The sequence below is a fragment of the Lepus europaeus genome, chromosome 11 (genome assembly GCF_033115175.1).
Source record: "Lepus europaeus isolate LE1 chromosome 11, mLepTim1.pri, whole genome shotgun sequence".
Lineage (NCBI taxonomy): Eukaryota > Metazoa > Chordata > Mammalia > Lagomorpha > Leporidae > Lepus > Lepus europaeus.
Window position 1 is genome coordinate 108,991,797 of NC_084837.1, and position 27,980 is coordinate 109,019,776.

The 27,980-nt window shown below is 59.9% G+C and overlaps 1 protein-coding gene across 2 annotated transcripts in view; it reads right to left on the reverse strand.

Moving 5' to 3' along the window:
- Nucleotides 1-508: 508 nt before the first annotated feature.
- Nucleotides 509-27,980, reverse strand: part of ARNT2 (aryl hydrocarbon receptor nuclear translocator 2) — a 132,092-nt gene continuing 104,620 nt past the window's right edge. Inside the window, exons 12-18 of one of the 2 annotated variants that reach the window (XM_062206345.1) lie at nt 20,508-20,580; nt 19,799-19,922; nt 15,036-15,135; nt 12,102-12,240; nt 11,411-11,561; nt 2,229-2,365; nt 509-655 (exon numbers count right to left, since the gene is read on the reverse strand). In XM_062206345.1, coding sequence (XP_062062329.1) covers nt 557-655; nt 2,229-2,365; nt 11,411-11,561; nt 12,102-12,240; nt 15,036-15,135; nt 19,799-19,922; nt 20,508-20,580 — 823 coding nt within the window. In that variant the 3' untranslated portion in view covers nt 509-556. Of the gene's footprint in view, nt 656-2,228; nt 2,366-11,410; nt 11,577-12,101; nt 12,241-15,035; nt 15,136-19,798; nt 19,923-20,507; nt 20,581-27,980 lie in introns of both variants that reach the window. The other variant, XM_062206343.1, reaches the window with a different exon arrangement.

A 27,980-nucleotide genomic window follows, 5' to 3' on the forward strand; every position in this document is an offset into this window, starting at 1 on the left:
TCACACACGACACACACGGGGCACAACACAGCCATTAGGACGGACGGTTCATGTCACAATGCACTACGTACTCGCGTCCCCCTGCACACGGGACGCACAGACAGGTGAGCTGAGCCGAGGGGCGCCCGCCCGTGTGTCCCCTGCACCCCTGGGCTCCAGCGCGGGGAACACAGGCTGGGCACCCTGCTCACCTCATCATCCACCCCTCCCCCTGCCCAGTCCAGCAGGCCTGCGCTGCTGGCCGGCCCCTCTGGGCATCAGCTGCTCTGGTTAGGGTGTAAATCCCTCTCACAGGACAGTAAGGACCCAACAGGCACAGCTCTGGGGCACACACACAGGCACAAGACAATAAATACGCCCAATCCCGGCCGTGCACCAGGGTCAGGGGCTGGGCAGCCGGGGCTGTGGGCCAGAGCTGAGTGATGCCATGCCTGGGGGGACACGGGGGTCAGGGTGGCTCCCGGTGGGGGTCCTGCAGCAGGGCAGGCCTGGCGAGGGGGCCCCGGCGTCACCGCGTGGGTGGCACTGCACAGAGGCAGCCTGGCTGGGCCCGCAGCTACTCGGAGAAGGGCGGGAACATGCCGAGGTCGGCAAAGTCTTCGATGTTATAGTTGCCGGTGCCCTGGGTGGGGTCCCCCGGCATGGGCAGCATGTCCTGCAGAGGAGAAGAAGGGAGAACCGGAGGGGAGTCAGCGGCTTCATCCGGGAGCCCAGCCTGCCGCTCACCCTGCCACCACCTCTCTAACGGGGAGTGGGGCGGGATTCTGCTGGCATCTGACCCCTGGCGCTGTCATGCACAGGCAAGCAAATGTCAGGACACCACCAATGCTGAGCCAGGGTCTCAGTGGACCAGAGCTGCCTGGGGGCGGGGGTGGGGAGGAGGGGGGAAGGGTGCACAGTGGGGCTGGGGGAGGAGCCTCAGTGGGGGCAGGGCCAGATCCCTCACGCATGGCTGGACGTCAGCTTTCAGGTCTCTGGGCCTCAGGCTACCCAACAGAAAATGGGAGGGTCAAGCTTTCTCAGTTGCTTGTGGCCAATTTCCCGCGTGTCTGCGGAATCCTCAACCCGTGTGAGGCTCGGCGAGAAAAGAACTCGGCAGGCAAGCCAGTTTGGGAAACAAGGCGCCCCGGCCTACCTCCTAGAAACCCACAGCCCCCACTGGCACAGCAGAAGCTTGCTAGGCCCTGCGATAAACAAACTGACCAAGAGTTCTGTCCGGCATTGTGACCGCGAAGGCCTGCATGAGGGAAGTCAGCCTCATGGGGCGTCCGTGAGGCCCCAGGAGGGGCGGAGCTGGGTTCTCACGGGAGGAGGAAGAAGGGGCAACCAGAGTCGGGGCGGCGTCAGCCCCGGGCACGGCACTTGTCTGCGGAAGGAAGCTGTGCCCGCTCCGGTACCCTAATAACGGCTGGGTCCTACCCAGGTCTGCCTGCTCTGGTGGGAGGCAGGTGGGGCACTGATGGTAGGGGTCCCAGGATCCTCCCCTGACGTGGCTCCTGCCCCCACCCTTGATTTACAGAACTGGGTTCTGGGGCCCAACAGGGCGGGGGGGTGTGTAGCGCAAGGGGCTGATGGGAGGGGCGGAGCACTTGGCAGAGCGAGTGGCCAGGGGCTTGAAACGCCACTGATGGGAACGCCTGCAGCTGACTGTGAAGCCGAGGACGCCCCAAGGGGGCAGAGAGCCCTGCCTGCTCTGGCGGCTACGGTGATGTCCATCCCAGCTGCACAGGCAGGCCAGGGCTGCCCTGGGCCTGCGGGGCGAGCCAGGCCTGGCTCCAACGTTGGAGAGGTGCAAGGAGCCCAGGTACCCGCAACCAGGGGCCGACACCCTGCACCCAACCAGAGAGACGTGCTCAGTCACAGCTAGGCTGACCCTGGGGCAAGGGCCTGATGGGTTTGCCTGCCCTGTCCTAGGTGCAGCAGGGAGAGGAGGAGGTCGGGCAGGGAAAGGCAACCGAGGGCCCTCACTTCTGCTTTGAGTCCTGGGCAGCCCTGGAGTTCGGAGCCAGGACAAGTCTCCCGCCATGGCATCCCCTTTGGCACAGCTGCACCTGCAGCTTTGGGCTGGGCAGGAGGGGATCGCCTACCCCGGGCCCCTGTCTAGCCCCAGGCCGGGCCAGAACTCATGATGGCTACTGGGCAGGTGGTGGTGTGGCCGAGACCGAGGGGGAACGCAAGCAGAGAGAAGGCGCCGGTACCTACGGGAAGGCGGTGCTCGCTCGATTTACCTGGAACACTTCACTCTGACCGGGCTGCTGGTGGGAGTGCTGCTCACCGCTCTGCTGGCCGTGGTGCTGGCTCTGCCACTGTGACCAGACCTCCGAGGGCCGCCCCTGGAACTGCCCGCTGCCTTGTCCACTTTCAGCTGAAAGAGCCGACGGACAGGACACGTCCCTTAAAAGCCACCCGCGGTTTCGGAGACCTAAGCACTCCTGTAGCTCAAGGGCCCTGTTTTTCTGAAAGGCACCTGCCCGCCGGGGCTGGCTGGGTGCTTGTTGTCACTCTGATTGACAGACACAAGACGCTCCTCGGCTTAGGATGCGGGGACACGGCCCCCTCCACCCATCTCAGCTTGATAGCATCTTACGCTGACACACGTGACCCGCCAAACAGCCTAGCTTAGCCGCACTGACCTTGGGCGAGCCCAGACACCCGTGTTGGCTGGAGGCGAGCAAAAGCCCCCAATGCCAAGCCTGTCTGGTAGTGGAGCGCTGTGTATCTCATGCACGTTCTGGAGTTCTGAGCTCAGAATGAATGACTTTTTTTCTGGAGAGCCAGTCCAACACGCCAAACCGGCATGATGGTTCCTACAGAACAGGCATCACTTTCGCATCACCGTGGGGAGACTCGAGAGTTGGGGGCCACCTGTAACAAGCTGAGTAGGTGGGAGAGACATGGGAGCCCTCTCTCAAAGGCTGCTGGGACTTGGCCAGAGAGGGTGGCTTTCCCTGGATGCACCTGCCATGTGGCCAGGTGGCCAAGCCTCCAAGCTTCCCGTGCCCTTTGTGACTGCTGATGGAGGCTGGGGTAGGGCGTGGGGGTCAGGGGGAGGTCTGTGGGACCCAGAGTGTGCTGAGGTCCCTTGCTGGTGACACGGCATTGGCGAGAGAAGGCAGACATTGCTCTGCCATTCCAGATACTCTGGTCCAGAGGTCACCCTTTCACGGCTCTGGCCCTGATAGGGGACAGCCTGGGCTCAGTGTCCCCTGAGAACCACCAGCCTTACCCGGGCGGTCTTTGTGGCCAAAGCCGCACCTGACCTCTCACAAGGTCCAACTATGGGGCCAGGAACGGCATAGCCCTTTCCTGCCTGCAGGGGTGGGATCTGGGCTCTGCTCAGACCGGGGAGAAGCTGCCTCTGAGGACGTGGGTGCAGGAAGGAGGGCCGCTGGCTCCCACCGACAGGTCACAAGAAGCCTCAGGTGGAGAGACAGAAAAGAGGAAGCAGGGGGAGAATTTTGCCTGAAACATTATTGGGATTCAACCACAGAGGGTTCTCAAGGCACATGAAAGACCTGGGCACTCCTGTTCTCGTCCGTCATGTGGCATTTTGGAGACAACGGGCTGTCTGTCGAGCCCTGGGAACAGGACAGGCCCCATCACACTCTTTTCAACAACCAGGCTAGCCATCCCCAGCCACCCACACCCCACCCCCAGACGCTGGGCTCATCTGGGGTAAGGCCGGAAAGGGTTCAAGGACAGGAATCCCTCTCTGTCTCCGTGCGTCACTGGGCTGGCTCTCTCTTCTCTATCTCTATCTCTCTCTCTCTGTCTCTCTCTCTCTCTCTCTCTCTCTCTCTCTCTCTCACACACACACACACACACACACAATCTGCCTGAGACAGGAAGGGCTTTAGTACGACCCATAAGCTCCCTCGAAGCATCATCGGTGCTTTTCCAACTCTTCACCATATCAACAGTTGGCCAAGAGCTCTATAAAAGCAAGGCAGGGTACAATTCCCCACTTCAGCATATAAGGGGCTTAAATCTACTGTGCACCTGGGACGCTGCTGTAAAAAATATGCATCTAAAGGCCGGTGCTGTGGCACAATGGGTTAAGCCACTGCTGCAACGCCAGCATCCCACATCAGAGCTGCGGTTCAAGTCCCGGCTGCTCCACTTCCGATCCAGTTCCCTGCTAATGCCCTTGGGAAAGCAGCAGCGGATGGCCCAAGGGCGTGGACCACTGTCACCACGTGGGAGACCTGGATGGAGCTCCTGGCTCCTGGCTTTGGCCTAGCCCAGCTTTGGCTGCCGCAGCCATCTGGGGAGTGAACCAGTGGGTGGAAGATCTCCCTTTCTCTCTGTCGCTCTACTTTTAAAATAAACAAATCTTTGAGGACTGCGTACCTAGCAATCTGAAATGCTAGCACACCAGACTGCCAGGACCGCAAAGGAGTCTGCTCTGCAAAGAATCGTACCCACTGACCTGATGTGGAACTCTAAACTCTAGGGTGGGCTGAGAGGACAGACTGGCTCACAACGCCTGGCAGGAGGTGGGCGGGAATGCCCACTTGGCAGGTGCCTGGCCTGTTCCGGGACACGCAGAGGCTGAACACAGCTGGCCCACCATGGCTCAGTAGGGGAAGGATAGCACAGCCCCCGTCCACTGTGGGGGAGGGCAGGGCAGGCGGTGGGAAGGTTCCAGTGTATCCATGAGGACCGCCCTGACCTCTGCCCCTCAGGAATCAGAGCTCTGGACCCCTTCGTCCTCAGGCCAGCATCTTTCTCTTTCCTTCCCTCCCCCACCTCCTGCAGCCACTCCACAACCACAGCTGTGTGGCCAAGCCCGCTCCGGCAGGTGTTCAGAGTTCTCCACTTCTCAGTTTCTCTTGGGCATGGGACATTCTCAACCACTCTCTTTTTAAAGAATTATTTATTTAATTCATTTGAGAGGGAGGGAGGTGGGAAAGAGGGGGGGAGGAGGTGGGGAGACAGAGAGAGAAAAGAGGTACGGAGAGAGAGAGAGAGAAAGAGAAAGAGAAAGAGAAAGAGAGAAAGAGAAAGAGAAAGAGAAAGAGAGGGAATGAGAGAAAGAGCGAGAGAGAGAGAGAATGCACTCCCATCTGCTGGTTAACCCCCCAAATGCCCAGAACAGCCAGGACTGTGTGAAGCCAGGAGCCGGTCTCCCAGGTCTCCCAGGTGGATGGTGGGGACTCACCTACTTGAGCCACACCTGCTGCCTTGCAGGTGCTCATTAGCAGGATGCTGGAATCGAGAGGGCAGAGCTGGGGCTCGAACCCGGGCCCTCCAGCTTGGGATGCCGATGTCTCAAGTGCAGTGCTAAGCGCTAGGTTAAATGCCTGCCCTGGCCGCTCTCTTTTTGATACCGTTTTGCTGACTTCTAGCACTGAGTGTGGCTCTGGTATCACCGCCTCTTTCCCAACTCCTTCTCAGGAATCCCCTGGCTGAGTCCGCCCTTTCTCCTGAACACGCCGATGGGGGCAGCCTCTTCTGCTCCCACGAACGGACTCACTCGTTCACTCTTCCGGAGACTACTTCCTGGGTTGCCATTGTGACCCGGGGCCCCAGGCTACCACTGCACGTACACGGGTGCTTCAACAGGCTCAAGGGATAAGCAAATAAAAGACAGGTTTTTTTGTGCAAGAAGTTTTGAAATCAATGCATGTGCAGGAAACATGTGGATGGATACTCTCTCTCTCTCTCAAATAAATTAAATGTTAAAAAAAATGTGAAGTGTTTGCAATGGGAAAACAAAATCAATTTGGATTGCATTTGAAATGGCATAAAATAGTTCAGGAAGGATGGAAAGAATTTAGTCAGAGTGAAGAGAAAATGAATGGAAGTAATGTATATAAGGTACTTTGTGGGGCCAGCGCTGTGGCCTAGTGGGTAAAGCCACCGCCTGCAGTGCCGGCATCCCATATGGGCACCGGTTCGAGTCCTGGCTGCTCCACTTTCGATCCAGCTCACTGCTGTAGCCTGGGAAAGCAGTGGAAGATGGCTCAGGTCCTTGGGCCACTGAACCCATGTGAGAGAACCAGAAGAAGCTCCTGGCTCCTGGCTTCAGATCAGTGCAGCTCTAGCCATTGCAGCCAATTGGGGAGTGAACCAGTGTATGGAAGACCTCTCTCTCTCTCTCTCTCTCTCTGCCTCTCCTTCTCTGTGTAACTCTGACTTTCAAGTAAATAATTAAAACCTTTAAAAAAAGATACTCTGCATGCCTAAGAAATGGGTCCATTATCCACACTTCCCAGCCACGACGTTAAGAAGTTAGGCCAACTCTTTACATGTATGAACTCCAGACCGGGTCTTGCTGGCAGTGGAGGCCATGGGAGCACATCTGAGAAGCAGTGTTCAGAGTGAACGCCTTCCATGCACCTGACACTGGGCAGGGGTGGCTGCAGTGCAGTGGCCATTGGGACCGGCTCAGCCCATGGGGGGACACCAGCAAGCACTCGGGCAATCAGCCGTGCAGACAGCACCTGCCGGGGAAGAGCGGTCAGCTGCAGGGAGACGTGGCAATGGACCTACCCCAGACCTGAGGCTCTGGAGGAGGCGGCTTCCCAAGTGAGGACCTCAAGGATGACGTCCCTGGCCACGGGACCGATGGTGGGGTTGGGGGACAGCCCCCTTTCAGCTTCTGCTGCTGAAAGCTAATCAATCAATTGATTATTGTTTGTAGCAATGGCCTCTCTGGCCAGACACTAAGAACTTCAGCAGAACCTCTCCTGATGACACAGCCTAGTGGGTTCTTAGCCCGGCTGCCCTGTGTTGGGAGGTACACAGCCAGCCAGTAGGGGCTGCATGGAGCCTGCCCCCAACCAGCCTCTTTCTGGAAAACACTCCAGTGGTCCCCCCTGCATCCTGTGTTCCCAAAGCCACGGATGATCGTAATCAAAAAGTTCATAGAAAATGGAATTGAAAGATAAGATCATCTTGGTGCATTTTTTCATGATGTGCATTTTCCACGAACTTTCTCAACACCCCTTGCACGCACGGATCTCGAACGTTTTCTGCACCGAAATGAACGTTTTAACTCCTTTCTCCAGGAACTTTTGGAAGCACCCCTCTACAGAGCTACTAAGCACAAGCTGAGCTCCGTCCACGCTGTTTCTCTAGATCTGTTGGCTTCCTGAGCAACACCTGGGCTGGCCCAGGCCCAGCTGGCTGTGAAGACCACCTGCGGTCCAGACGGACTGTGCTGTTGGCTGCCTCCGCCCGTGCCAGCTTTTGGAGCCCAGGTCACAACCTCAGGAGCACTGGAGGCTGTGAGGTTGTCAAGGTGGGGATGACACCGTGTTTTTTTTCTAACCTGAAGCTCAGTGCTATGACTTCACTCTCACCCGGGCTGGGTGGGGCAGGCTGGGCAGGACGTGGGTCTCGGAAGGCGGGGCACTGAGTTCCCGATGTGTTTCCTGAGCGTGGTCAGGGATGCTCACCCTCAGGGTCACTGGTCTGAGCTGCTGTGACCAAACTGGAGCTGCAGGGACCCCATGTGATGGGCGACACAAGTGAACTCATTGCTATCTCGACCTAAACTGAAAAGCATACGGTGAACCCAAAGCCAGGGACATGACCCGTGATGGCCAAGCCACTGTCCCTGCTAAGAAAACAATGGCATCCAGGCCATACATGTCGAGGCCACGCGTGGCCCGGGACAGCACCTCTGAGCCACTTCTTTGCCAGTCACTGCACCTTTGCACCAAGAAACACCGAAGTGCCGACCAGCAGGTGCCTGCTGCCGGTGACACACAGAAAGCCGTATTATTTTAATATTTATGTATTTGGAAGGCAGAGTGACCGACAGAGGGAAGGTGAGAGAAAGATTTTTCCGTCCACCGGTTCACTCCACAAATGGCCGCAACAGCCAAGGCTGGGCCAGGAGTCAGGAACTGCATCCAGGTCTCCTACGTAGGCAGCAGGGACCCAAGCACTTGGGCCATCCTCCCCTGCCTTCCTGGGCGCATTAGTAGGGAGCTGGATCGGAAGTGGAGCAGCTGGGGCTCCAACCAGAGCCCATACGGGATGCCGGCATCACACATGGTCATTTAACCCACTGTGCCACTATGCCTGCCCTCTTCCAAGCTCTTAGCTCCTCCCCCTCACCTCCAGGTGCTCCCTTTACCAACTTTTATTGGGCGAAAAACTCTTCAGACTTTCCCCGTGGAGGTTTCGCTCTCCCGACTGGTCTGTGACTGACACCGCCTTCCCCACCCCCTCCTACCGGAAACAATCTCAGGACCCCCCCCCAGAGCGCCAAGGAAAAGGGCACAGAGTGTCCGCCCCCCTCCGGCTCCGCGCGGGCGCACGTTTCCAAACACCAGGTGTGTGCTGTGACCCGAGTCAGGACAGCAGCGCAGCTCCGGAGAGGGCGAGAGTCTGCGAGGGAAGAAACACCCAACTCCAAGCACAGGGCTAGCCCGAGCAGGCCCTGCGCATGCCCCACTCTCACCTGCCCCACTCTCACCTGCCCCCCTCTCACCTGCCCCGCTCTTACCTGCCCCCGCTCTCTCCTGCCCCCCGCTCCCACCTGCACCTGCTCTCACCTGCACCCGCTCTCACCTGCCCCACTCTCACCTGCCCCGCTCTCACCTGCACCCACTCTCACCTGCACCCGCTCTCACCTGCCCCTGCTCTCACCTGCCCCCGCTCTCACCTTCCCCCACCCCCACCTGCCCCGCTCTCACCTGCCCCCGCTCTCACCTGCCCCCGCTCTCTCCTGCCCCCCGCTCTCACCTGCCCCGCTCTCACCTGCCCCCGCTTTCACCTGCCCCGCTCTCACCTGCCCCCGCTCTCACCTGCCCCCGCTCTCTCCTGCCCCCTGCTCCCACCTGCCCCCGCTCTCACCTGCCCCTGCTCTCACCTGCCCCCACCCCCACCTGCCCCCACCCTCACTTGCCCCGCTCTCACCTGCCCCCGCCCTCACCTTCCCCCACCCCCACCTGCCCCCACTCTCACCTGCCCCCACTCTCACCTGCCCTGCTCTCACCTGCCCCCGCTCTCACCTGCCCCTGCTCTCACCTGCCCCCACCCCCACCTGCCCCCACTCTCACCTGCCCCGCTCTCACCTGCCCCCGCTCTCACCTGCCCCGCTCTCACCTTCCCCCGCTCTCACCTTCCCCCGCTCTCTCCTGCCCCCGCTCTCTCCTGCCCCCCGCTCCCACCTGCACCTGCTCTCACCTTCCCCCGCTCTCACCTGCCCCCCTCTCACCTGCCCTGCTCTCACCTGCCCCCCTCTCACCTGCCCTGCTCTCACCTGCCCCCGCTCTCACCTGCCCCGCTCTTACCTGCCCCCGCTCTCTCCTGCCCCCCGCTCCCACCTGCACCTGCTCTCACCTTCCCCCGCTCTCACCGGCCCCGCTCTCACCTGCCCTGCTCTCACCTGCCCTGCTCTCACCTGCCCCCGCTCTCACCTGCCCCCGCTCTCACCTGCCCCCCTCTCACCTGCCCCGCTCTTACCTGCCCCCGCTCTCTCCTGCCCCCCGCTCCCACCTGCACCTGCTCTCACCTGCACCCGCTCCCACCTGCCCCCGCTCTCACCGGCCCCGCTCTCACCTGCCCCGCTCTCACCTGCCCCTGCTCTCACCTGCACTGCTCTCACCTGCCCCCGCTCTCACCTGCCCCCCTCTCACCTGCCCCGCTCTTACCTGCCCCCGCTCTCTCCTGCCCCCCGCTCCCACCTGCACCTGCTCTCACCTGCACCCGCTCCCACCTGCCCCCGCTCTCACCGGCCCCGCTCTCACCTGCCCCGCTCTCACCTGCCCCTGCTCTCACCTGCACTGCTCTCACCTGCCCCCGCTCTCACCTGCCCCGCTCTCACCTGCCCCCCGCTCCCACCTGCACCCGCTCCCACATGCACCCGCTCCCACCTGCCCCGCTCTCACCTGCCCCCGCTCTCACCGGCCCCGCTCTCACCTGCCCCGCTCTCACCTGCCCCCCGCTCTCACCTGCCCCTGCTCTCACCTGCACTGCTCTCACCTGCCCCCGCTCTCACCTGCCCCGCTCTCACCTGCCCCCCGCTCCCACCTGCACCCGCTCCCACCTGCACCCGCTCCCACCTGCCCCGCTCTCACCTGCCCCCGCCCTCACCTGCACTGCTCTCACCTGCCCCCGCTCTCACCTGCCCCCACTCTCACCTGTCTCCTGCGTCGCTCCCCACATTGCTCAGGAGCAGTCACCTCCACTGTGAGTGAGCCACCCTGCGGCCCCTCCGCCCGGTCACTGGTCACCTGCTTCCTCTGGTGGCCCCAGCACCTGCCCCTTCCGCTCTGCTCTGAGCTCCGCAGCCCTGGGGGCCAGCCGGGGCGCCCTCTGTATTCTCAGCCCCGTGCCTGCTCCCTCCCTGGCCGGCTCCTGCAGAGCCTGGCTCCCACACATGCCCAAGCCTCATCAGCTCCATGAAAACTGCTGCTGTCAATGCACACACACGAGAGACTGACGCTACGGCCGAGCGGAGTGTTCCAGCCTGAACTTCCCTAGCTGACAGTTTCTCCCGCGCCCTCATTGGAAGGGCTCAACCCCCGTCTCAGGAAGATAAACCAGGGGGCATCTGCTGGGACATCCCGATCCTACTGAGCCCCGGGCTCCCCCAGGAGCGATTAGAAGGTGCCAACGAGGGCAGGAACGAGGGAAGGAACCCAGGCAATGGTATCTCTCTCCGAGGGCCACTGCATGCATTAAATGAACTCCAATGTGTGAACGCCTAGCACACAGCGCTCCTTTGCCCAGGGTTAGCCTGCATCACCATGGTTGCGGTTATGGTCATCCTGTGAGTGGGAGACAGGGCAAAGGCGACAGCCCCTGGCCCGCTGTGCATGGTCATCAGAGTCAGTGCTGGCCCCCGTGACTGCGCTGTGAGAGAAGGGGCACCGGCTCGTGCCTCTCAGGAGCCCCTCCCTAGGTGAAAGGGACCCCAGCCCCGGCAGAGGTGCTGGGGGCACTTACAGTGGACGCTGAGAGTGGGGTTATGGCCAAGGCTCCTGGGAAGTTGCCCGAAGGGGCGGTCACTGTGCCCTTTATGGCCTGAGGCTGTGCTGACCAGGAGCAGGAAGATGCTCGTCCGTGACACAGACCCCTTTTGGAGAGACCTGTACAATGCTGTCATTCACGTAGGTCTCCAATCCTGTCACTATGTATCCTCACGGTTTGGGAAATAAGACCCCAGGATGGTGCTTTGGTTGGACCTGAGGTCTTGCCCAGGGCCACAGCACGGCAACCCTGTGGGGGCACGGGTACACAGTCTCCAGGCCTCAGGGATGCCAGGGCCACTTCTCCAGGCCAAGGCCTAAGCACCCAGCATCTCAGGGACATCCCAGGCCTCCGTGCTGCCAGAGCGGAGACCTCGTCCTGGGACTCTGGGAGCCTGGGGCTCAGCCCCCCGAATGCTGGTGTCCAGAACACTTGGTTCTGCTGACTCGCTCGGTTCTTTCCATCACGCTCCACCTACCGAACCCTGGAGTCCTGTTGGCCAGGCTGGAGTAGGCGTTCCCACTCGGCGAGGAGGTAGCTGGGCTGGACAGGGGGCTGTAGGAGGAGGGGTCAGCTGGGTAGGTGTGGCTCGTTCCGATCCCAAAGGGCGATGACTGAGTCTTGCTGGACTGGGATGGGATTTGCTACCATCAGGACGAAGCAGAGAGAGAGCACGCATCACCCACAGACCCCCGCCCCAACGCCCGGTCACCTCCGCGACAGGTGTGGCAGGCAGCAGCTTGGCCTGCCCTGGAGCACAGAGACTCTCCGTGGCTGTCTTGACCTCAGATCAGCCCCACGTGGGTGGAGGGGCTGTAGAGGCCTTGGCATTGACACTCAGCCCTGCCAACACCCACCCCAAGGCAGCCAGCGCACCACGCAGCTGAGGGTCCCTATGGCCTCCCGGGGCAGGAGCAACTGGGGCACCAGAGCTGTGCTGGGGGGAGGGAGGGGGGCGTCTGCACCCGCCCCACTCCTCTGGAGAAAAGGCTGCTGAAGTCGCCACCACTGGGGATGCAAGCTGTCACAGTGGTCCTGGGGCGGCTGGTGCTCCCGTGAGGCCAGCTGTTCCTAGGGCGGCTGGCTGTCTCAGAGCACCGACCCATGCTAAGAGTTGGCATCCCTAGCCAGCACATTCCCAGGGTGCTGTGCCCCCCAGATGCCCATACCTGTCCGGGAAAGGGTGGCCGACTGCCCGTCCAGGCCACCTGACTCTGGTTCAGCTGCCGGGAGATCTGGGACATGTTCTGGCCTGTGGACGACGAGGACTGAATGTCGTTCACCCCAGGCACGTGCACCACCGATGAGCTGCAGGGAGGAAAAGGAGGGGTCCCCAGCTGCTCCCCAGCCTGGCCAGGCCACCAAGGGCAGTCCCTGTCCTCCTGACTCCGCCTCCGGCCCCCCGGGGGGCACACAGTGCTCATCTCGGCTCAGCCCCCAGCCCAACCCCGACAAACCCTGGCTCTCAACAGGTGGTTTGCTTCCTGCACATGGCAAAGCTCCCTGGGATGAAAAGTCGTTCTTGGCGTTCGCCTGCTCCTCTGGACGCTGGTTAATTTGTCCCTTTGGGGGGCCCCGCTAAGGCCTCGGGATTTGGGGGCCAGGCTGCAGGCTGACACTCAGGGCTGACCCACCAAGCACAGCCGGCACCGTTAACTTCCTCCTGCTCCTGTTTGTTTACCTCCTCTGCCTTCAGCTTAATTTAACCCCAGGAGTCTTTATTAGGCGCCTGCTGTGTCCAGCAGAGCGTGCGCTGTCATCTGTATGCCCCAGCAGGCTGCTTCTCTGACGCCTGTCTTCAGTCCCCGCCCTATGGGGCACAGGCACTTCCTGCAGGATGGTTTTTGGGGTCTCCTGAGTGCACCATGAGCTTCTGACAGATGGAAATGGGGGGTGGGGGGACAGGCTCGTAATTTCCTCCCAGCCTTCCCTCCCGCTCAGCACACGGGGCAGAACAAAAGAGTGGTGCCGAGGGGGCCATCCTGGAGGACTTCTGGTGGAGGTGTTGTTCTGCCAGGTTGTGAGAGGAAAGCAGGCTGCAGGCAGCAGAGAGCCCTAACGTCTCCCCAGTGCCCCTCCATGTGCTCGGCGCCCCCTTGAAAGAGGGGGAAGCCAAGGACGTCACAGGGGCTCCCACATTGGCCACCGTAAAGACGAGGTCCGTGGCTTCGGTGGAGGACCCCACCATTCCCGCTTCTTCAAATCCGTGGTTTCCGGAAGGAAAGGGCTCCCTCCCCACCCCCTTCCTAACGCAGGGACAGGGTCAGCGCACGTTTCCCAATCACCAGTTCTCCTGCAGAGGCCTCCCTGACACCCCCTCGGGGCTGGGTCCCCGGCCCAGGACTGAGACTGACCCGTGTCACTCACACAGCCGGCCCAGCAAAGGCGTGCTCTGGCTCAAAGGGCCAGCCCCCCACCCCCACCCTGGGGGAGCCTCGGGTGCAGACAGGAAGGGCCGAGACTGGCGGGACCAAAGAAGAAGGGGAAGGGCACACTTGGGGATACCAGCAATGCTGTTCTACCAGGGGCCCGGTCCACCCCCTCCCCATCCTGAAGCAGCCCTGGCTCTCCAGAGGTACAGAGAATTCTGCTCCATCCCCAGGCTCGAGCCCTCAGAGGCATCCACTCACTCACTCATCCACTCACTCATCCACTCACTCACTCATCCACTCACTCACTCATCCACTCACTCATCCACCCATCTGCTCATTCATCCACTTACTCATTCATCCACTTACTCATTCATCCACTTACTCATTCATCCACTTACTCATTCATCCACTCACTCATTCATATGATAGGGACACTGGGCCCCTTCCCCACACAGCCAGCGCCCCCAGGCCTGCCTCACCTTCTCTGACATTGCTCCCAACACCCCTTTCCCCCACCCCACGCTGTTTTCCACAAGAGCCTCAGCCCAGCTCAACCCCTGGAGCACGGACGCGTGGGCCATCTATGCTGAGCAGCGCCTGCAGCCTCCCTCCTGCCCTGCACCCCGACTTCCTCCACACCCCGTTTCCGTGATGTTTCCCAACCCCACATCCGGGCACCTGAGGCACCGCCGTCTCAGCCTCCTTAGCTCTGCCTGCAGGTTCCTCACCCCCACGCGCCCATGCCCTGGTCAGGAGGCAGAGCCTGGCCACGGCAGGCAGGCTGAGCCTTCTCTGGCCACACCGCCTTGAGCGGCCCCCCTGGCCCCTGTCCCCTGCCCCCCGGCCCTTCCTCGCCTGCTGTCTTCCCCCCAGCAGGGGCACAAGCAGCAAAGCGTTCCTAGGACTCCAGGCAGGGCTGGCGAGGGCTCAGCACAGACGGCCCCTGGCCGATGTGTTCAGAGCACCTGAACCACACAGCAGCCCCAGGTGGAGTCGGGGGGCCTTGCCTTGACCTTGCTTCAACAGTGACGTGACCCACACTCGTGACGGCTCGGGGGCTGCCATCCCATCATCCAGACCCCAGAGAGTCACTGTGACTGACCAGGGCTCCCCAGGGCCTTCAGGCAGCTGCAGGGAACAAGGTGTGGCCGCAGGACGGGCCCGAGCCACCAGGAGGTCTGGCCAAGGACCCGTGTGGGAGTGAGAGCCTCACTCCGCCCGGGCCAGGGCAGTCTCTCTTGGCAGGGCCCTCCCTGGGGGGTGCGGGGACGGCTGCCCCCAGCTGCCCAGCCCTGGCCTCTGCCCGCACCTGGAAGTTCAGCTTGGGCCCTGGGCCAGGTCCCCAGAGGCTGGGCATGGGGTCTGAGCGCCCTGGGGAAGCTGGCGCTCTGCCTGTGCTCCTGGCGCCCAGACACGATGATGGCTCGAGTTGTCCACTCTTCCAGGGACGCGGCTGTGGTCTGAGAACCAGGATCCCATTCGCTTCCTGCCGCCCTGTCAGCCGTCCCCAGCTAGAGGCCAGACCACTTCCTTCCTCCCAGGCACAGCTTCAAAACACAGCGGCTGGGGCCTTCCTCACCCAGGGAGGAGTGACTGACACCCAGTATCTATGGCAACGCAGAGGTGCAGGGCCTGGGGGCCAGGATGCGTGCGCTGATCCATCCTTGCCCAACTCTGAGACCAGGGCACCGTCCCCCCAACGCCGGCCCCTCCGCACTCTCCCACACGTACCTGAAGGCCTTCCCCGAGTGTCCCGGGGTGAACGGGCTTCCCTGGGAGTACATCTGCTGGGCTCCTGCTGCCGAGGCTGAGCTCATCATCTTCTTCTCCGCTAGGACAAGCAGGGCAGGGGTCACACGCGAGGTCCCTACCCGGCCAGTGCCCCGGGACAGGCGTGGAGTGGGTCTGGGGAGCAGGGGGCACACGCGAGGTCCCTGGCCGGCCAGTGCCCCGGGACAGGCGTGGAGTGGGTCTGGGGAGCGGGAGGCACATGCGAGGTCCCTGCCCGGCCAGCGCCCCGGGACAGGTGTGGAGTGGGTCTGGGGAGCAGGGGTCACACGCAAGGTCCCTGCCCGGCCAGCGCCCCGGGACAGGCGTGGAGTGGGTCTGGGGAGCAGGGGGCACACGCGAGGTCCCTGGCCGGCCAGCGCCCCGGGACAGGCGCGGAGTGGGTCTGGGGAGCGGGAGGCACACGCGAGGTCCCTGGCCTGCCAGCGCCCCGGGACAGGCGCGGAGTGGGTCTGGGGAGCGGGAGGCACACGCGAGGTCCCTGGCCGGCCAGCGCCCCGGGACAGGCGCGGAGTGGGTCTGGGGAGCGGGAGGCACACGCGAGGTCCCTGGCCGGCCAGCGCCCCGGGACAGGCGCGGAGTGGGTCTGGGGAGCGGGAGGCACACGCGAGGTCCCTGGCCAGCCAGCGCCCCGGGACAGGCGCGGAGTGGGTCTGGGGAGCGGGAGGCACACGCGAGGTCCCTGGCCGGCCAGCGCCTGCCTCAGTTTCCCCCACTGCAGGGAGGTGAGGCCAGTGTCCTCCTCATGAAGACACAGAGGGGAATCCAACGAGTTAGCCTGCTCAAAGTGCTGGGAACAGTGACACAGCTGACAGCACCTATATTTTCTCTCCTTTGTCCAAGGTCAGGAGCCCACCAGGGAGGACCCAGGGCTTGAAACCAAGCCTAGCACTGTTCCCACAGCCTCCTGGACCCCTCTGGCCTCACCCACCCAGCCAGAGCTGCTGTGAGCCTCAGGCCAGCCACCAGGGCCAGTGCAGGACCTGTGTTCCTTGTCTTTCCAACATGGGTTTCTTTATTAGTATGAACCCCTTGTGCAGCTGAAACCATCAAGGCCCAGGCTGGGCTATGGCATCCTTGCCACTTTCCTGCATTGCACAGTGGCCTGCAGCAGCCCCAGCCCAGGACCTCACCCGCCGAGGGAGCGCAGTCCCTGCCAGCTGCCTGACCAAGAGAAGGCAGGCACTTGCTGTGACGTGGATGGGTGCAGATCACCAGCGGGACCAGCGTTTCCCGTCTGGTCACTGGGTGACCAGGGCTTATGCAGTGCCCTCGCATAGCCTCAGAACCTACACATCGCATTCCTTAAGGGGTCTTCACACGGTGGTGCAGCCCACATCCGAGTACCTGTTCCGGTCCCAGCTGCTCCACTTCCCACCCAGCTCCCTCCTAATGCGCCTGGGAAGGCAGTGAAGGCTTACCCAGGTGCCTGGGCCCCTGCGCCCACACGGGAGACTCAGACTGAGTTCCAGGCTCTTGGCTTCAGCCTGGCCCAGCTCTGGCCATTGTGGGAAGTGAACAGGCAGATGGAAGAGTCTCCCTCTCTGTCTCTCCCTCTGTCTCGCTGCCTTTCCCATACATCTTTTTAAAAAGTTCATGGAAATGTGCGTGATGAGAAAACTACACATGGATTTCAACATTTGGAGGCACACACACACTTTTGGAAGCGCCCTCGTGGATTGCCTAACTTCCCCCACCTGCAAGAATGTACTGGGATATGGGAAATAAAGCTTAGTTACAAGGCAGCCACTTTGTGTCCAGTGGACCCCATGTCGCTCCAGGTGTCCAGCTTGCTGGGCAGGGGGCGTGTCCCCCCAGTGCGCGAGAATGGTGGTGCCACGCAGGACACTCAGCCTCGTGGGCTTGGGGCTACAGGGACCGAAAGCTCAGTCTCCCAGGCACGTGAACAGCCCCTCTGTGATTTTTCAACGCAAAACAAGCCACAGCACAGGTTCTGTGTGCATTTGCATTCGCTGTGGCTGGGGCAGCAGAACTCCAGGAAGGATGTGGGAGCTCAGCTCTGGGCATGCGTTGGTCACCCGACCTCCGGGCCTGAATCCTGGGAATAAGGAGCAAACTGAGAGGCAGTTAGGTAGGCTGGGCGCTCCTCCTTTTAACTATTATGCAGGTTTTAAAATTTTTGTATTTATTTTGGTTATTTGAAAAGGAAGAAGAGAGGGAGGAGGAAAGGAGAGAGAGAGAGAGAGAAAGAGAGAGAGAGAGAGACAGAGAGATCTCATCTGCTAGTTCACTCCCCAGGTGCCCACAACAGCTGGGGCTGGGCCAGGTGGAAACCAGGAGCCAGGAACAAAATCTGGGTCTCCCAAGTGGGCTGCAGGCCATCACCTGCCGCCTCCCAGGGCGCAGGTGCATGAATCTGGGACCCGCAGCAGAGCTGGGGAGTGTGGCTATTCCAAGCTGCGTCTTAGCTGTTGTGCCAAAGGCCTGCGCCCAGGGAACATTCCTTGCCTATCAACTTCATGCAAGCCATTTTCCCCCTCTCTGTGTTTAAGGCTTTTTTTTCCCCTGTGGTTTCGGTAAATAGCAAACCCAGCGCACGTTTAACCGCTCCAGCACATATGTAAGGTACAACATTCAGTCCGCACAAGGGAGCTTAAACAAACCATGAGAAATGGGATTAAAAGATAATTTTAGTGCCCTGGAATTCCGAATTCCCTGCGTGGCTTTTTCACAACACAGGTTCTCCGTGAGGTTTTGGACGCCCCCCTGGTGTATGTGAAGACCCTTGGTTTTATGAATCTTCGTCTTGATGGTTTTGATCGACTTGATCCGTCCCAGGTGAAGAAAGGCACAGTGAGACTGCCCCGCCCACAGTGAGCAGCCTCTTGGGTCCCTGATCCTTTGAGCTTTCACTGTGCCAATGGCTTCTGATGTTTGCAACTTTGTTTCAGGCTGCACCTTCCGCCCCTGTGCCCCGAGCCTGCTGGATGCTCCCCCTGGTTCCTCCCCTGGCCACAACGCCAGCCAGCTCTGGACGCGTTTGCGACTCACGTCTGCCTCTCTCTCCAGGGTCTGTCTGCTGCATCTTGCCTGGCTGTGCTGTATTTAGACAGCGAATTATCAACCAGGAGTCCCTGGACATCCGACCAGTTCATCCCTCTCCACACGCAGTCTGGCTTGCTATTCACTTTGCTTTTCTTTTGAGAATTTTGTGATTGGCTAGACATTTCCTCAGGGAAGCCAGCTTGCCTGCCTCTCTCCTTTCGTTCTCTCCCTCCCTCCCTTCCTCCTCTCTCCTTCCTAACTACGATTGCACACACCTGAAGCTAAATGTCACTATGGATGTCAGAGACCAAATAGTACACACTGATGAGAAGTTTTTTTTTTTTTTTTTTTATCATTTTACTGCCCCCAGTCCGACACCCTTCTTGATCCTTGCTGAATTCATTTGAAATCTGGGATTCTGGTTTTCATTGTTCATCTTCTGCATCTTTTTTTTTTTTTTTTTTTTTGACAGGCAGAGTTAGACAGTGAGAGAGAGAGACAGAGAGAAAGGTCTTCCTTCCGTTGGTTCACCCCCTCAAAATGGCCGCTAAGGCCGGCACACTGCGTCGATCTGAGGCCAGGAGCCAGGTGTTTCCTCCTGGTCTCCCATGCAGGTGCAGGGCCCAAGCACTTGGGCCATCCTCCACTGCCTTCCTGGGCCACAGCAGAGAGCTGGACTGAAAGAGGAGCAACCGGGACAGAATCCAGCGCCCCGACCGGGACTAGAACCCGGGGTGCCAGTGCCGCAGGCGGAGGATTACCCTAGTGAGCCGCAGCACCGGCCCATCTTCTGCATTTTCTGACAATGCAGGCGTTCATTCCAGAGGTGGCAGTTTCGCTTTTTCTCATCACTGCTTTTCCAATCCGTTGCTCCCATTCCTGTATCCTATGCTCTGATTCACTTCACAAACAGGTGCAATCTTGGGTAAGTGGGATTTTCAGAAAGTGTAAGTGGGTAGCACGGATCTGTGCGCCTGTGGTGCCGGTACCCGGCTGCTCCTCTTCTCATCCAGCTCCCTGTTAACGCACTTGGGAAAGCAGTAGAAGATGGCCCAAGTGCTTGGGCCGCCCCTGCACCCATGTGCGGGACCCAGAAGAAGCTCCTGGCTTCAAATCAACCCAGCTCCAGCCATTGTGGCCATTAGGAGAGTGAATCGGTGGATGGAAGACCTCTCTCTCTGTCTCTCCCTCTCTCTGTAACTCTGCCTCTCAAATAAATAAATCAATCTTAAAAAAAAGTGAGCCATTGGGAAAAAAATGAGCTCAACAGCCTACACAGAAAGACTACAGGTGTGTAGGACAATGCAAGGGGTACAATTTTCGAAGCTAACATGGATGAATTTCAGGTAGAACAGAGAATCATTTTCATGTTTATTTTCTCCCTTCATATTTTTATTCTAAAATGTGGTTCCTTGTACGCACTCAATTAAGTTGTAATTTTTTTAACTGGGGCATGTCTCTAAAGGGCTTAATAAAACTCGACTGTGCAATGGGTGACGAGAGCCCAAGAATTCCACCCCCTTCCTTTCCAACAAGGAGGTGCTGGGGTCCCAGGGTGCTTGTCCCAGGCACCTGGTGAGCAGCAGTCAGGGCGTGTGGAGAGGATGAATCCGGACCCTCTTATACCCTGCAGCAGTGTCCCCGGTCAGAGCGCCCGGAACCCCGGCGTCCCCCCGCCAGCAGTGACGCTGGAAACTTACACGCACTGATTCCTGCGAACATCTCGGCGAACCGGGGGTCTCGCTCCTGGGAGAAGATGGCATCGGCTTTGTCCACCGACTTCCCGGCCTCGTGAACTCCAGCGGGGAGGTTGGGGACCGGGACCTGGCGGTGTGTGAGAACACAGTAGCACCACATGTGTGAGACGCTGGGCAGGGCCCACGAGCCCCCGGCTTCTCTGTCCCCAGAGCCCATCCCTCTGCAGTCACCAGCACTTCTGGCTTGAAGGGCTGGCAGGGGGAGCAGAGAACCACAGGTGACCACAGGGACCCTGGCGTCACACCTTGGAGAGAGACCAGTGAAAAGCACACAGCTCATGCTAAATCTGGGCACGTAAAGTTTGAGAAAGAGGCCCAACCCATGCAGTCAGCAGGGGAAGACAACAGGGAGGAGATGGGAGAGGGAAAGACGAGCGGGGCACAGACGGGACGAGGCACATGGAGCAGGTGGACACAACACAAAGGCGGGGGGAGAAGATCAGGAGGCCAGAGGACCGGCTCTCGCTGGCTTCTGACACTGAGTTCCAGAGTCCCCCCGTGACCTTGAAATCCCCAGCACTGGTGGTGACGGCTCCCCTGACTGGACGGTGGCACCCTTGGGCTGAGAGGCTCCCACCAAGGGCTGGACTGAGTCTCTCATCTCCTGGGTCGGAGACAGTTCCAACTGGGAAATAATCTCCTAGCAACTCACCTGCGACAAGTCATAGGATGACAGCCCGTCTCTCTGGTGCACTTCCAACTCTGCCTGCTGCTGCTGCAGCTGCCTGGGGAACAAGAAGTCAACAGAGAGGCATAAGGAGCAGAAGAGGTGGCACAGGGCGGAGCCCGGCACATTCCCACCCTGCAGGCACAGGTGCCATGCCCCAAGGAGCTCTGCACTGTTTTCCATTTTTAGTTGTTTTATTTAATTTTTAACGCCCCGAATCAAGACTCTTGAGTTCTGTGTCTCATAGATTAGGCTACCACGCTGAACTGTTCAGGAAATAAATTTTGATGTATGACTTCATTTTGTGCAGGGAAAAAGATACCGCACTACACAATACATGTTAAACGCAAACTCCAGCAAAGCAGGTGGGTGTACTGCTGATCAAGCAGCTGGCCGCAGCTACTGCCTGTTTACCTGTCCACTGGCAGGTGTCCACCTGGTCTCACTCAGCATGCACACCAAGCTATCTCCATGGTCCATTTACCCACATGTTGAAATAGACAAACTGGGGGACAAGAAGGCTGGGAGGTTGTGGCTGATGGAGAGAGACTGGGTCTGACCTAATGCTTCTGACATCAATGTGCTTTGTTGGGTTGCCTCCACCAGCCTGCTCCATTTGGGTGAGAAAACGGCTTATTAGGGGCCACCCTTGTGGCACAGCGAGTTAAGCTACCACCTGTGATGCCAGCATCCCTTATGGGTGCCGGTTCAAGTCCTGGCTGCTCCAACTTCCAATCTGGTTCCCTGTTAATGATAAGGACAACAGCAGAGCACTCAGCTTCCCCCTCACCCTGGCAGTCGAAGCCCATGATTGGTGGACCGGCACTGAAAGTGATTTCCAGGGGCAGGTGTTTGGCCTAATGGCTAAGAAGCCAGGCGAGATGCCCACGTCCCGTATTGGAGACTTGGGTTCCAGTCCTGCCTCTGCTCCCAATTCCAACTCCCTGCTGATGCACAGCCTGGGAGGTGGCAGGTGGCGGTCAAGTACTTGGGTTCCTGCCACCCACGTGGGAGGCCTAGACTGAGTTCTTGGCCCAGCTCCAGCCATTCTGGGCATCTGGGGAGTGAATCAGCACTCTGTCTCTCTCTCAAGTAAATTAATAAATAAGCAATTTAAAAATAACTTTTTAAATTTTTTTCAAGATTGACTTTATTTGAAAGGCAGTGTCACAGAGAAGGAGAGAGAAAGGTCTTCCATGTGCTGGTTCACTCCCCCAAATGGCTGCAATGGCCTGGGCTGGGCCAGGCCAAAACCAGGAGCCAAGAGCTTCATCCAGGTCTCCCACATGGGTGGCAGGGGCCCAAGCCTGTGGGCCATCTTCCACTACCTTCCCAGGCACAACAGCAGGAAGCTGGATCAGAAACAGAGCAGCCGGGACTCAAACTGGTGTCACAGACAGTGGCTTATCCTTCTGTGCTGTAACACCAACCCCCAAGAATAATTTTCAAAAGAAATTGATATTTAAATAAATATTTAAATTTAAATAAATAATCTGTGTCATGACCACAGTGAGACCATCGCTGCTTGCATTTTCTTGTCCCTCCTTTACAGTTCTGCTTTGCTTTATTTTCATTTACGTCTTGGGGGGCTCTGTCACCCTCATTTTTTGACAGGCAGAGTTAGTGAGAGAGAGAGAGACAGAGAGAAAGGTCTTCCTTCCGTTGGTTCACCCCCCAAATGGCTGCTATGGCTTGCGCGCTGTGCTGATCCAAAGCCAGGAGCCAGGTGCTTCTCCTGGTCTCCCATGCGGGTGCAGGACCCAAGCACTTGGGCCATCCTCCACTGCACTCCCGGGCCATAGCAGAGAGCTGAACTGGAAGAGGAGCAACCAGGACAGAACCGGAGCCCCAACTGGGACTAGAACACTCCGAGTACCGGTGCTGCAGGTGGAGGATCAGCCTAGTGAGCCGTGGGGCCGGCCTGTCATGCTCATTTGTAAGGCCTCTAACATCTGAACGCAGGCCCGACAGCCAGCCCTGTGCCAGCATTTTCACACCTGTGCAGTGTTCCCCAGGTCACAGATGGAGGGACAGAGGCTCAGAGAGTTTCCGGGACGTGCCCGGGGCGACACACAGGATTCCCACCACGGCTGTCTGGCTTCGCCTTCCTTTGCCCTGGGCTGCCACGGTGGCAGCCACGACTACTACGCCCCGTCTCCCACTCCAGAGCCCTGGGCTCAGCAGGACACCGTCTTGAGCCACAAGCTGGGAGCCATCGGGATTTCATGGGATTGCTGCAGTGGGCGCCGCACCATAGCGGGATCCGTGCAAACCACACTCTCCCTGGCGGAGCCCTGGCCTTGGCGCAGGTCAGCATGCAGGGAGGAATTCCCTCCTGCAAGATGGAGGGATGTGGGTCAAGGCACAAGGCCGGGGCTGGCTCCTTGTTCCTCCCGCCCACAGAAGCCTCCTTGTACTCGCAAGTAGAGAAAAGAAGGTGTCAGGCATGGCTCGCGGGTCCCCCGGGGCCTGGCCCCCCTGGCTGTGTGATCAGGAAGCCCGCATCCCCGTCCCACACCCTCTGGGCTTCTGCTTCCGCAGCTGGGCCCTCGTGGGAGGAGCAGCGCTGACCCGTGGGCCGCCCCATCCCGAGCAGGGGCCTCGGGAAGCTCCCTGGGCCTTCCACAGCAGGAGAGTGAAAAAAAACCTCAGTGCACGCACACATTCCAGACAGGCAGCCAGCGCGGCGCTCAGGGACGCACGGAGGCAGGCGGCCCCCGCCGCGGCCCACTGTAGCCTCCATCAGCCAGGGCTGACGGCCGATGACCGGAGCCGAGGCCCAAGAGGCCAGCTGCCTGCCAGCCGGTGCCCAGGATGTGCACAGAGACTCCCTGGACAGAGATTTTCACTCAGCCCCAGGAAGGGAGCAAGCATCCACCAGGGAGGCAGCGTGGTCACCCCTGGGGTACCCAGGTGGGGGGCCACAGGGGCCTGGTGAGCTCTGCAGCCCAGAGGAGGCTCTTAGCCCCCACCATGCCACCGGCGAGCCCACCGCAAAGGGCTCCCGACGCCTGGGAAGGGGCTCGGCTTGACATGACGGGGCAGGGAGCAGTGTGTTTTCCGGGTCGCTCCCTGCCCCTGGCCTGTCCGGCTGACCCTGCAGGACAGCACGGAGCACGGCAGACGGGCTCCACATGCCTGTGGGGCTCTGGGTACAGAATGGGAGGCAGGGCCCCAGACAACAATTCGGGTGTCCCAGCTCTGTACTGGCTCCAGGAATGCAAACGTCCTACTACTTCTGCGCCAAGCAGCACTCTGTGAGTGGCGTGGACATTCAACGTGACTGTGGGCGGGGTGGGGTACTAAGAACACACACACACACACACACCGGCACCACAAGCCGACCCAGGAAAGGGCTCCGCAGGTGCTGGTGGTAACCGTGGCTCGCTCCTCTAAATGAAGACAGCACAGCAGCGACGCCGTGAAGACGTGAAAACCTGGGAGTGACGCGAGCTCGGAACCAGGGCACAACTCGCCTGGGAACAAAGAGCTGACCCCCAAGTCCAGGGACCTCGCAAGGGACCAGGGCTGGGCGTTGGCCTAGTGGTGAAGACACGGGGTACGAGGCTTGATACCAGCTCTGCTCCTGACTCCAGCTTCCTGCTAGTGGGGGCCCTGGGAGGCAGTGGTGGTGGCCCAAGGAGCTGGGTTCCTGCCACCCACGCGGGAGACCTGGGCTTGTGTTCCTGGATCCCAGCTCCCAGCCCTAGCTCTTGCAGGCATTTGGGGAGTGAACTAGTGGATGGGATGCAAGTGCTCTTTCTCTCTCTGTCTCTTCTCAAATAAATAAATACAAATGAAAAAAAAAAGGTACAAGTGAGCAATGTGTTAAACCGGCTTATGTTTTCCTGGACTTCACTCTGTATCAACGGGACAGAAAAAAATCCGGGGTGAGACCCAGGGCTTCCTTTCAGCAGCTTTTCACAAGTGCTAAACATTAAACACTCAGCTCCCGCAGGAAGTTTCCTTTGGATGCTCCGCACTGCCTGCAACTGAACTCAGCAGAGCTCTCTCCCCAGAACACAGCGCTGCAGAATCTCTCACGGCAAGGCCGCCTGCTGCTGGCCAAGCTCAGCCTCGCTCCGTTGGAAAGCAAGCTGGCCTGGTGGCAGGCACGGCCGCCGCTGCCCCCTACCGTCCACTGCAAGCTCTCCAGGCCCTGTGTCCAGCCACAGCGCGTTCTGTGCAGAAGGTTCCAGCTCCCCCAGTGGAAGGCGGGTGGGGTGGGGGGTTGTTCTGCCAGGCAGGAGCCCAGCGTCCTCAGAAAACTACACAGAAACAGCCTCTGCACAGAACAGCTTTGCCATGTCATTGCTGCCCGGCAAAACCTCAGCCAGAGGCTGGTTTGCTTTGCTTCCAGGCTATACTGCCCTGTTCCCTACTGGCAATGCTTTCGGAGGCCCCTCTGCTTCCTCTGTGTCTCCCCCGTAGGTCACCTGCCCCTCCCGACTGCCCCCTGTACGCTGCCCACATCAGTAAACCCGAGCCTTAGCTCTGGGGCACACGGGCTCCTCCCTGCTGGCAGGAGCTGCGTGGAGCACCTTGGCCCGGCCCAGCCCTGTCCTCCCACCGAGCTCACTGGGCACCTGCTGCATTGCATTCATTCGCAGCAAAAGCACGCGCCTGCTCGACGAACGAAGTGAATGAAGAATGGCGAGAAATTGTAAAGTCTGCAAAACCCGAGCTCCAATCTGCTCCTCAGACCCAAATAGAGAAGTCAGGGACGCTGTGTCAGTGATGGCTGGCAGGGTGCGGGCTGCTCCTGCAACAGCCTAGAAGCTTAGGAGACAGGCAACCTCAATGACGGTGGAAGAGGGCCTCAGAGTCCCTGGCACTTCAGGAACCCTGGACACCCAAGGCTGGGAAAATGGACACAGGTCTGGAAAGGAGAAGGAGGCAGACAGAGAGGTAAATGGAAGAGAAAGGGACAAGATGGGAGAGGCAGTCCTGGCCGAAAGCCAGGTGGTTGGCATCCAGAGGGCGAAGGTTCTAGAACAGTGCCCAGGGCTCTGAATGGGTGAAGTGCTTGTCCATTTCCGAGACTGCTGGGGCAGGGGTGAGGCTGTAACAGGTGTGAGCTGTGCGTCCGGGGCTAAGCTACGGTTTGTGCAGATGCAAAGTGGATCTGGGCTGGCATCTTCTCCCTCCTCTCCCTCCAGGGCCCCCACTGCCCCCTGGCTCCATCAGATCAGGGGGCACCTGCTGTTACCTCCACTCTAAGAGGTCCTTAAAGGGGAACTAGTGCCCAACCCCTCAGTACCCTACCTAAGGGGCAGAGAAGCAGCCATGGGACTGAAGGCTGTCTGACTCTCACCCCATCCCCAAGCCTCCCCTTCTCGTCAAGGCGGGGCCCAGTCATGAACATGGCACTAGGGATGCCTCTCTCCTCTCTGGGTGCAGTACCCTCTTCCCATGTTGAAAGGAGTGGGAGAATCTAGACCCGCCAGTGTGACCAAGTTATCAAGTTTAAGTAAAACTCACGTGCAGAAATAAACACCATGTTTCTGCAAAGCTGGGTTTTTGACTGTTTCTACCGTCCCTGCAATGCTGACAACCAGGAAAGTGTTGGGTCGGATAAAGAGGAAGAAGAATCCAAGCGCCGGGTGAGCTCGGGGGGAAGAGGAGATGGTCAGAGAGGGAGGATGGGCTCTGCCGTGAGGGGCCGTGGTGGCTGCTGGGAACGCAGCTTCAGCAGTGCTGTGGCCAGACCCTGGCTGCCCCGGGGAAGAAGAGATGAGCAGTGCAGAGGGAGGCTCTGCTGGACACACCTGGCAGCGCCCCGCGGCACAGGAAGCCCTGGATTGGCAGCGGTTCTGCAAGACCAGGAAGCTGCGTGCCCGCCTGAAGGCTCCCAAGGGGAGGCCCTGGCCCAGAGGATGTGGGAGACGGAGGATGTGCTGGGAGCAGCAGGAAGTGGAGTGCGTGGCCCTGGGAGGAGGAGGAGGAGGAGGAGGAGGAGGAGGAGGAGGAGGAGGAGGAGGCCTTGCCCTTGCTGGGAGGCAGACGGGGAGTGGGGGAGGGGACTGAGAAGGAGGCTCACCAGGGCGACCCTGCTCCTGGGATCATTGGAAGGCCAGGTCAAGTGCCCGGAGTGAGAAGGCAGGCAGGGCATGCAGGAGACCAAGCAAGACGTGGGGCCGCCAGTGAGTGCTGGCGGGGGACGTGGCCAAGCTGTCCCAAGACGTGGCAGGGCCCCTGCTGCCATTGCCGCCGGCAGCGTCAGTCCCAGCTGCGGGACCACCCGCCCTGTGCCACCCTGCGGGCTGGGCTGTTAGGCTATGCAGAGCCTGCAAGGGGCCCTGTGAGCCCGGGGAGCAGCTTCTGTTGCCCTCCCCACCTTCCAGACAAGGGGACTGGCACTTGGAAGAGGGAGGTGAGCCGCTCAGGGCCTCTCGCGCAGCCTCGTGCGCTCAGCTCCGTGCTCTGTGGCCCTGCAGTAGCACCAAGGCTGAGGAGGCAGGGCCAGGGCTGCCCGGAGCAGACAGTGGCTGTGGGGACCCTCAGGGGAATCCTCAAGGGCAGAGGCTCAGAGAGGGCACGGCGGGCAGTGGTGAGAGCCGAGGTGCCAGGAGGCTAAGGCAGCTGCCCGACATCTCCAGGCCCAGGCTGCCGAGAAGAGGAGCTGCTGGGGTCGAGAGAGACCGCTGTGCCTGAGTGCTGCACTGGGAGAATGGGGCGGCGGGTGGGGGGTTGGAGGCAGTGCCACTGACCACTCAGGGACTCACGCCCGGGTGTTCTCCCTGCCACCCTGGGTGTGGCGTCCACGTGCCAACATCTCCTGGGACATCCTTTGGCCCAGGTGTCTGTGTTGTTCTTTGGCCTGGTGCAGAGTCTCCTAGATTTTCCACGGGGTTACAGCCCAACAAACCCATGGAAGTTGGAAAAATCCAACATGGAACGTGCGTGGAATCCTCCCAACAGCAGCAGGGCTCAGCCTGGCCCAGGCCCAAAGCGCTCAGAACACTGACATCAGCCTACAGGTGGGCAAGGTCGTCCACGGCCAAGCCTACTGTGTCCCCACACGCTGAGTGCCCCTGTAGCTCAGAGACTATGGCACTGAACAGGATGATCCAACTGATTATTCTGTATTGATGTCCTGGGCGAAAGAGTGACCTTTTAAGCCCGAAGCACTTTCCTCTGAGTGCCTTGTCACTTTCACATCACCCTATACCCAGGTCAGGTCCTTGGAGTTATCCAGAGAAGAGGTGCGACCTGCCCATGCCCACACCCATGCCCACCACGAGCTGGACCCAGTGTCTGGCCCACAGCTGGGCGCTTGACCTTTATAACCACCTTATGAGGAGCTACCATCAACCCATTTCACAGAAGAGAACCGAGGCTAAGGGATGAAGGTCACATGACCAGACAGTGGCAAGGCCAAGGTGCGAGCTGCATGCTCACATGCATGGGTCATGAAAGTGGGGAAGTCAGTGGACATCCTAGGACCCCCCCCCCAAC